Genomic DNA, 10,383 nt, shown 5'->3' with positions numbered 1-10,383 from the left:
CACAATTGCAATCTACCCTAAATTATCAAAATCAAGTTCGAAAATTCACCACAAGTCATCGTGTCTACTCCATTTCAAATATGCTAGTTTTTGCATTATCCACCCACTGCATGAAAACGTTCTAACATCAATTCGAACATGGGCCATCCAACTCCTATACCAATCTAGCGTAGTGTATTGTTATCAATTTGTCCAAAAGTTAAAGCTTACGCAAATGCAATCTACCCTAAATTATCTAGAATCAAGTCCAAAAATTCATCCCAAGTCATCATGTCTACCCCAATTCAAATATGCTATTACATTAAAACATTTTCCCATTAGTGCTCACTCTATATTCAAGCTATTTGAAGCTTTAACGAATCTAAGATGAAAACCATTAGACCAAGTCATTATAAAATTTAAAGATCTAAGGATTATATGCCACGAAACAAGAACAAAGACGCTAATACTTATTTAGTCCCTCTTTGTCTTTTATAAAATCAAAACTATTTTTAACATATTTTAATCATACATTTACACAATAAAATATTTTACATATAACTTCAATTTTTTTTACTATCTAATTACGCACTTTTCAAAAGATCACTATTTCAAAATTCATTTTTTACCTTAAAAAGACTTTTTAATGAAAGACAAATTAAAGGCTTGCTAAGTCCTTATTTGACAATCATTATTTTGGAAAAATTAAATTTTGAATAATGACTTTTGGAGAATACGAGTTTAAAAAATAAAGAAAAAAAATTAAATTTACATATAAAATATTTTATTGTACGAATGCGTGATTAAAATTAAGGTCCCATTAGATTCTCTTTTTTTAAAATGTATTTTTCTCTCTTTTTTTCAACCACACATTCTTCATTGAAATAATATTACATGTAAATTAAAAACTTTTCATCCATACATTCTACATTAATTTACTATTATAAAATTTATTTTTCCTTAAAAATGAATGTCAAACAATATATATATATATATATATATATATATATATATTGAAAATAATTGTGGTCAACCGTACTAAAATATTCGAGACCTTCTCCGGTTTCGTAGAAAGTATAACAGGCTTGATGGGAAATTTCCTCAACATTTCTTTTTCCAATTAGCAATGTATTCTCTCCACCAATGATACCCTGTCACGCGACGCGCGAGAGAGAAACAACGAAAGATTAGAGACAAGAAAATCGAAACCACAAAAGAAAAAGGAAAAGCGTTTAGGTGAATTTCTCTAGGGTTTCGATTTTCTCCTTGATTGATACGTCTTCAAAGCGATGTTCAAGTCCTTCTGGTAATCGTTTCCTCTCAATTTTTTTTTTGCTTGTTTAAATACGATTTTCCTCTGAAGAGCTTCTGATGTTCAATTTGTTTTTTGTTACTTATATATATTTTGGTGAAAAGACTAATCTTGATTATTTTTTTCTTTCTTTTCTTATTTACTCGTTCTAATTGATTATGTAGTGAAAATTTGGCGCTTATAATATAATTTATGGCTTACAAGTTCATTATCTGACCCTTTCGATTTACAAGAACATCTGCACTCTCTGAGTTGAGGAAGTTTATAGAAATCGCCATTTCTTGATTATAATCAATCTGCTCTTTGGATTTACAGCATGTATCTTGTACACAGCAGTTATTCCTACATATGTTTATTCAATTGATTTCTCTAGGCATCAGTTCATTTAAAATCTTAGGGATGTAGGTGAGAAACCCAATTCCTAGTGCAACTGGAGAGATACCGGTTGTGATCCATGGAACCCCAGGTGGAGATCAAATCAAGCTCTATGATTCGTTTGTGCTCTTTAGGTCTGTCCCTGATAGTTGATTCTAGAATTACATTTCTGATCAAGCCTAAAGCCTGTACACATTCATTCTGATTTTAACGTTGATGGATTATGATGACTAATAAGGTTCTGCCATAGAATAGCAAATCAAGCATAGTCTACTTTAGATCTTTCTTCTACCCTCCAAATCATTGGCGAAGACTATGTTGGTGTGACTTATCTTGAAAAAGTGAAAGTATATAATTGCACATTTTTTAAAACTAATCTGTTTGCAAGATTATGGAAAGAGGTCACTTCAGAAACATGTCGTACAACATGGTGTCTTAAAATGTAACTGTTGGTCTGTATAAGGCACCGTGGTTAGTTTTACGTGGTTGATGTCTTTGTTGTGTTTGTTTATGACCTGGGTTAATTATGCTGGAAAAATAAAGTTGTCTACAGAGGAGATTATACAACATGGTGCCATCGGGACGGTGGACCAGGTTTGTTGAGCATCATAGTCTCACTTGGAACAGTCATGGGAAATTCATTCAATTTTTCCGCAGTTTCTGTTCCTGTGCATTTCATCTTCTTGTTATTTTCTCTTTGTAAATCTCAAAAATGCTTTCTGTTTTACAAGGAAATTGAATGAAAGATACTGATGTTAGTGGTGTTATCTTATCTAAGACACACAAGCTTCAGATCAGGTGTTTGTTAATGTGCTTTAATTGCATTTATCCACAGGGGTTCTCAGGAGCAACAAACTCAGCCACACCCGCAAGAAATTTCTACAGATTCGTGGTACCCACCATCTGTTGTCAGTTCAACCAATTCTTCACTTCCCACAACACCCAGTGCCAGCTCTTCCAGCAACTTCAGCATACCAAGGCCCCCAGATCGATCAAACTCGATGTCAAATGTCTCACCTGCAGAGGCTGCAGGTATCATAGCACTGTTGAAAGATAAAAGGTGAAGTCTTGCTATCCCATTTCATACCATGACCTTTTTACTGTCACAACTTTGTCCTTATCCTAAACATCACTGGATGATTAATGATATCTTTAGTTCTTCATATTCAATTTACAAATTTCCAGCTCTTTGTCCACCACTGGTCCAAATTTTCTACCTTGACTCATGATATTTTTACTCGATCATTTGAATAGTTTTTGTTGGGATGTTTGAAATGAAATGATGACCTTTGCACTTGTATGGCTAAAGGGGCCAAACTGAAGTTTGGTGGGGTTGCTTATATGTAATAAACTGTGGAATAATTTAGATACTGATTTAAATCATCCAAAAACCTGCGAATGGGATTGATGTAAAGGCGGGATTCATCGCAGAGAAGAGATAGTATTTCATAATCACCAACAATAAACTAAGCCTTATTCCATTTCCATGATTTAGAATATGAGGACAAGTTCTTTGTAATAAAATCACAGAAGAAACTTCACATGCATATATATTGTACCCGACCCCAACATAGGATAAGTATACATGAAAAAGAATTAAATGAAGCCATAGGTATAAATTAATACCGATTTTCAAGGATTGGTAATTAACTATGAGCTCTTAACCCTTGGATTTCTATATTACACATTGTAGTTTTTGTCACATTCTTGTTTGTTTGCTATGTGCAGTGTTGATGACCTTCGGAAGCTTTTGTCTGACAAGGATGCATATCAACACCTCTTCCGTTCACTTGAGCCTGTCAAAACTCAAAATAGGGTGAGATGTGTTGTGAGAATTATATTTTTCAATTGAATTTTTGTTTCTTTGTTCCTTGTTTCCTCAAGGTTATGAAGATCTACAATTAGTGTTCAATAACTGAGAGCTTGTTTTTGTCCTTTATGATTAAGCCAAAATATTTAGAAATAATTTGCACTTTACACATGTTTGTCGGACGAACCTGTTTGATGATGCTTAAAAATAAGTTAAACATACTTATAATAAATTTGCATTTTAGACATATTTGTCTAACCATATGAGTTTCTTTTTTTCTTACTAATAAATAAAAAAGTTAGTTAATTTGGCTGGGGGTAGCTACTCAAATCATTTTACCTGTAAAATGACTTAAACACCCTCACTAACTTAACAATATTATATTATGCAAAAATAATAATAAAGTAATTAAAAATCATTAGTTAAGTAATAAAACGTTAAACTCTTAAATTGATAAATAGAATCTGTATATAAATTTAAATTAAATATGTATATTAAATATGAGTTTCTATGTAACAATTTAATTAAGGCCCCGTTTGACTCTCATTTTTATCAAAATACATTTATCTCTCTTCTTTTTGACAATACATTCTTCATTAAAATAATATTACACATAAATCAAAATCTTTTCCGTATTTTTCATCCACATTCTTCATCGATCTACTATTTTAAAATTTATTTTTCCATAAAAATGGGTGTCAAACACCCTCTAAATTTTTCTACAAATAGTAATAATTATCATAGGGCAGCATATATTTCAAAATTTTCATCAGTTAAATAATGAACTTCTTGAAATAGTAGCTGCTAAATCAATTTAGCCCCTGTTTGGTGGGGATAAAAATTAGAGTTTTAGTAGATTTTTTGATAAAGTTGGTGAAATGTTTAGTTGCAAGTTGATAAAAGTTGTGGGTACTATGAAATGTGTGGTTGAAAATGAGTTTGAAGAAAAAATGAGTTTTTAAGAATTGGGGGCCAAACAGGGGTTTAATAGATTGATTATTAATAAATATTTTCAGTAAAACTTTAAGTATCTGACATTATAACTCTACTCGTGAATGACCATTTTGCCAAACACTAAAACAACAAATATTTTGAGATTATCCAGTAGGATCCCATGTCCATAACTTGGATTAGTTATATAGAAGTATGTTATATGAGTTGTTGAAGAAGAAGGTAAGTAAGAAATTCCAGTTTTTTATTCTATGGGACACATCAGGTTTGCTGCATGTACGCAATGTAAGGTATAGTCCTGGAATTTGGTAAAAGTTTGGAGCAAATGTATAATGAGGAATTTCTGTTTGCATTGTCTTTGATGTATAAATTATATGCTGCTTCAGAGGGCGACAAAGATGTGTAACTAGAGTTGATATGTATTATATATTGGAAATATTGATGAAACTTTTGTCAGCTGGAAGGCTTAACATTGATTTTTGTTACTTCCTAGAATTGGCCATTTTCATGTGAGATGTAGGTTAAGTACCTTGTACAGGGAAAAAAATAGCGTGTAAAAAAAAAAAAAATACCTATCCTCTTGCAAATTGAATTGCTTGAAATCCTTATGTGCTACTTCGTGATTTCCATCCATTAAGGGATCTCATATTTCTGTTTGATTACACATTGAAAAGATTATAGGCGCAGGTTAGAGGTTTGCCTGTGTTGGTTGTGTATTTCTTAGAGCATGTTTGGGAAGTGTTTATAAGCTGTTTAAATTATATATAGATAGAAATGAGTGTGGATAAGTGGGTAGTCTTGTGAGTCCATTGAAATGTGTGGATAACAAGTGGCTGTAGTGTTTATAAATAGTTTATAAACATGAGCCAAACATATGGTGGGTTAGTCCACGCTGTTGAGGTAGTCGTTGCCTAAGTTGATTTTTGCATTACTCTTGACACATTCTCCTTTTGTAAATTACTTAATAGGTGAGAGATGAACTTCGGAACGAAACACTGCAACTTACTAGTAAGTTTACAAGTCACTTCATTTTCTAGTTCTATGTACAACTGTAGCGTATCTGTTACGAATTATAACATTTTGTAGGAGCAAATCTGGAAAAAGAACCACAGATAATGGAGCTCAGGAATCAGGTATGTTCATCTGCGCTCAGTTTTCCCTAATTCCTGAACTTACATCAAAATTTTAACACTTTCTACTCTTTTTTTGCGGATGCAGTGCAGAATCATCCGCACAACTGAGCTGGCTACTGCCCTGGAAAAGTTGCATGACTTAGAGAAGAAGAAAGAGGAGATTCTGAAATTTTATTCACCGGTTTCCCTCCTTCATCAACTTCAAGGTGAATTAGAACTGTGAATTATATCAAATTCTGCTTTCTGATGAAAAGATACTGTTGTTATGTTCAATTTTCATTTTCAGTTTGAAGTTTCGTCATATGGTAGTTTAGTCTGCTGAGATTACTGAGCCCTTGTTTGATTCCCATTAAATTACATTACATTATATTCTTTTTTTCTCTCTCCTACTTTTAACCACACAATCTTTCATAAAATAATATTACACGTAAATCGAAAATTTTTCCTTCTTTTTCAACCACTCATTTTTTCAACAAAACACTATTCCCCCCATTTTCATTACCAAAAATGGGGGTCAAACAGGGGCTAATTAGTTTTTGACATTTATTAAACAAATGATTTCTCTTTCTTCCTGCTGAAAAGCAGCAAAAGAGCATGGGCATGGCACCTGAGCATTTGTCCATTGCTGGGGATATTTGTTTTTCTACATACATGCAAAGCTCAATCATTTCCAATATAAGATGAGCACAGATGCAAATGTTACCATCTGTCTTAAATTCTGCAATGGTCTCCACCGGCTTCTAGCATTCTGTCTCTAGCCTTCTATAACCACTCGAGTACTGAAAAAAAAAAAAAAAATTTACAAAAGATGCCATTGAACACAGTATTTCCCTAAACATTCTGGAACCATACATGAACTCGTAACTATTTCTAGACCATCATCTTTCATAAACCCTACTATCTATTACTCTAAAGATGCATCGAATAATTTGTTTCTTCATTTTCTCCTCTCTATAAATCACCCAAATAAATTCTTCAGAAACAAACAATCTAGATTTCACAACCTACATGTAGAATTCTTGGTTGGCTTTACTGGGAAGTTGAGATGCACTAACCTGCTATTAGTAATATGTATTTTTTATACTAGTCATTTTCTCAGAGAGAGTTTCTTTGTAGTTAGTCTAAATAAGTTTTATGTAAGTTATTATTATTTCAGAGGCAATGAATGAAACAGAAGAGGAATCTGATGCCCTCCACAGGCAGCTTCTTGATAAGGAGATTGATATGACATCTTTTGTACAAAAATACAAGAAGTTGCGCTGCACGTACCATAAGCGCGCACTTACCCATCTTGCTGCAAAGACAGCTATAACCAACTAAGCTGTGATGCTGTAATGTATTGGATATTTGTACTGCTTTTCCTTAAACTTGTATAACATTGTTCCATAGGCAAACAAGTCTTTTAAGTTTTGCCTATTTACTTCGAAGTGTTTTTGATGAAGACATCACTTGTTTGGACTCCTATCTATGTTTTGGACTATTATTTATATTTTATTTCATTGGGCTTGTATTAATGGGCTGGCCCAAGTACCATAACCATTAGGCTTAATTTTGTTATTTATACGTTTGTATTGCTTTTTCAAAGACGGTGGATGAATTAATGAAATGAATATGCTTGGTGATCAAGTTTTCCTCCTTTTCTCTTGATTCTTCTCCTTTTGGGTGTCTCCTCCGGTCTTCTTCCCCCTTTCTCTCGAGTTCCTCCTTTCCCCCTCTTGCTGCCTTTCTTCTTCTCTTCCTCTTCTCTCTAACTTCATATCCTGCCGCTTATTTATGTGATGCTACTACTGAAGTAATTGTTAAATGATTCAAGAGATTTCAAAGTCCAATCCATTGATTCTGCATTAAAGTGGTATCGGAGCTAAACTTTAGAATTTTCACTGCATTAGAATGGTTGCAACTACCCAACAATCTTCCCTATGTCAACAGTTAACAGCCAACCCTTCATTGACAGTCCAGCAAAACCCAACATTTCATTCGCTACGATGAACATGTATCTTGCCCATCATCGAGACCCTTGCAACTTTCCAACACCGCAGAGTTCCTCAAAACTTGACTCTCCTACATCCCACGTCTTCATCCAAATTCCCCACTACCGAAAACACAAAACAAAACCAACGTACTATTCACAATTTTTTTTTTAAAAAAGGTACCTCCAAAAGCCCGTTTTCACAAACAATAATCGCCCCCCAATCAATGATCCAACCCCAGCTTCCCAATACTGCGCGACTGCATATTCATCACAAGTCCATCATCTAAAACTGTTGCCTTTCAATAACCTACCTACCTTCATCCAGAGACACCATAAAATCATCCTTGTTTCAACTGGACAACCCCCCACAACCCATTTCCTTCCACAAAATCGGAAGCCTAGTAACACAATACTTTATCAGCAACTACACACCGCACCCCACCCATCAATTATCGACGCCAACTGACATACCACCACCGCAAAATGCCAACCGTTCCTCAGCCAAGTGCCTGATTTGGCATTTAGCAACTCGAGCCACCGACTTCAACATCCAATTCACCATCCACCAGCTGTTCCTAAATCGGTGATCCAAGCAGTCAACTCTCTCCTTTGCCGACCTCTCCACAATCGCCACATTCCTTGCCGCCATCTTCATCAATCAATTCCAGATTTTGATTTTTTTTTTTGTTTTTGTTTTTGTTTTTTTTTGTTTTTTGTTTTCAGCCTCTATTGATTTTGGGCCTTAGTTGTATTTGAGCTGTCTTAATGTTGGGCCATGTGTTATGTATGTGAAATGTTTGCTTTGGGTCTCAATTTTTATGCTCGTTTTGTTTATATGAAAGTGTAATTTAATGTCGTAAGTAATTAAAAAAAAAAAAAGAACAAAAAAAAGAGAGAGATAAAAGTGAAAAAAGAAAAGAAAAGTATTTCTAACAACATTCTGCAGGTACCTCTGGTTATTCTGTTGATCGGTCCATTTACTTGAGCGAACAAAAGGGAAGTTACTGTTTTCTATTTATCATTGATTTATAATATTGTTTCATTTTAAAATTGTATCAATTAAATTTTTGTGAGCTGTTATTCTAATAATTTACCTAAAGTCACATGACTGAATTCCTTGATTTCGTCAAAGCCCCAATTTTACCCCCACTTATTTAGGTGATTAGGTTTTGATTAGTATTTGATTCGTACTTTGTTATTTTACATAGATCAGTAGTATTAGCTTGCCATATTTTGATTTATTTAATCCTAAAATTTAAAATAAATAAAAAGAAGACTCAAATTGTTATTTTCTATTGCTTACACTTATTGTTCATTGATTTCTCTATTGCATGTCATTTAGTTTCTAATACAGTGCATGCATAGTGGTCGACTGATCGTCTTGTCATTTCTAATTTCAGTACCTGAACATGGACCCTTCACAATTTGATGCACTCACCCGACAAATAGCGGCTATCCAAACCTAGATGACTGCTACTCTTGAAGAGAGTAAGGTCCGCTCTACTAATTTGAACAATTTGTAAGCAAATATCTCATTCGTTTGACGTTGATAATTCTAAATTATCTCATAATAGACATTATTGTCATCGATGAGGAGATCGAAATTTTTTTCGATACGATCATAGTAATAGGGATCAAGTTAGTCGGCGAGAACAAGTCTATGATCGTCACGGTACTCATTTTCTTCCTCGTCATAAGGAGAATTTCTTTAGGGACACAAAATTAGACACTCCTACTTTTGATAGTTGCTTAGATTTTGAAATTTTTACTTGATGGACTGTTCTTGAACAAGGAAATCTGTTAGTGACTAAGTATATTGCTCAATTTGAGAAATGTTAAATAAAATGTCATGTCATTGAAGATGTGGCCCTGACTTTGAGTAGGTTTATACAAGGTCTAAGAGGTGAACTTAGGCGTGAGATTTTCTTTTGAGACGTCACTACTCTGGATCATGCTTACTCTTTAGCCTGACATTATGAGTTGATTATTGGTACTCTATATAAAAAGCGTGGTGCAAACCATACAACCATCTCATCAGTGCCACCTTCTCTTAAGTCTAGAAGAAGACCTTCCCCGTCTTATATTCTTCATGCGTAGGAAAATAAGGGTAAAGTTCTTAAAATTCCAAGGACTTCTTCTCACTTGCAGTACTTCAACCAGAAGGACGTTGGTCACATCTCTTTCAAATGTCCTAATCGAGCCCTAGTCATTGAAGTACAAAAAAATGTTATAGATAAGCCATTAGAAGATCTAGTCTGTGAAGCTAAACTTGAAAGTTTTGATGACTTGGATGATAGTAAGGATACCTCCTTAGGTGAAATCCAGACTCTTCCTGAGACTCTAGATACTGTACCCCTTGTGTCCAACACCTCTCGATTACGTGTTATATGTCATACCCTTATCCAACCTAAAGAGCCTAATGATTTCACTAGTCACTTTTGGAGAACCCAGTCGCCTGTGGTTAGCACTAAATTGGAATTCTTCACCGCAAGCCTACCCCGGACTAATGGTCAAAATGAAGTTGCTAACCAAAGTCCTGGCAACTTATTAAAGTCCCTAGTCCAGAAAAATCTTAGGAATTGGGATTTGATGACCTTAACTGTTCAAGTTGCATATAAAAATTCTGTGAATCGGTCTCTAGGTTTAAATCCATTGGAAGTTGTTCATGGTTATAAGTGTAGGTGACCGTTAGACCTTATTCCCATGTCCCCATATGCTAGTGTGTCGATGTTAGCTAAAGCATTTGTATGTCATCTTCATGACTTGCATATTGAGATCAATAAAGGACTTGAAGCAAGTAATGTATCATATAAACTTGAAGCTGATTTGCATAAACGAAAGTTTGAAGTTA

The 10,383-nt window shown here is 34.2% G+C and overlaps 1 protein-coding gene across 1 annotated transcript; it reads left to right on the top strand.

Moving 5' to 3' along the window:
• The first annotated feature begins 1,004 nt into the window (after positions 1 to 1,004).
• On the top strand, positions 1,005 to 7,186 carry LOC111369462 (vacuolar protein-sorting-associated protein 37 homolog 1-like). Its single transcript, XM_022990980.1, has 7 exons — positions 1,005 to 1,285; positions 2,502 to 2,726; positions 3,395 to 3,482; positions 5,396 to 5,435; positions 5,514 to 5,560; positions 5,646 to 5,766; positions 6,717 to 7,186. The coding sequence occupies exons 1-7, from the start codon at positions 1,269 to 1,271 to the stop codon at positions 6,878 to 6,880; spliced, it is 702 nt and encodes a 233-aa protein (XP_022846748.1). The 5' UTR covers positions 1,005 to 1,268; the 3' UTR covers positions 6,881 to 7,186.
• The last annotated feature ends 3,197 nt before the right edge of the window (positions 7,187 to 10,383 follow it).

The sequence above is a fragment of the Olea europaea genome, chromosome 20 (assembly GCF_002742605.1).
Source record: "Olea europaea var. sylvestris chromosome 20, O_europaea_v1, whole genome shotgun sequence".
Classification (NCBI taxonomy): Eukaryota; Viridiplantae; Streptophyta; class Magnoliopsida; order Lamiales; family Oleaceae; genus Olea; species Olea europaea.
This window is presented reverse-complemented; position numbering and strand designations above follow the sequence as displayed.

Bases quoted from the DNA above. Each gene is read 5' to 3' on its own strand.
- LOC111369462 (XM_022990980.1), top strand. The intron at 3,483-5,395 runs GTGAGATGTGTT...ATTACTTAATAG, and splicing joins CTGTCAAAACTCAAAATAGG to GTGAGAGATGAACTTCGGAA. The intron at 5,767-6,716 runs GTGAATTAGAAC...TTATTATTTCAG, and splicing joins CCTCCTTCATCAACTTCAAG to AGGCAATGAATGAAACAGAA.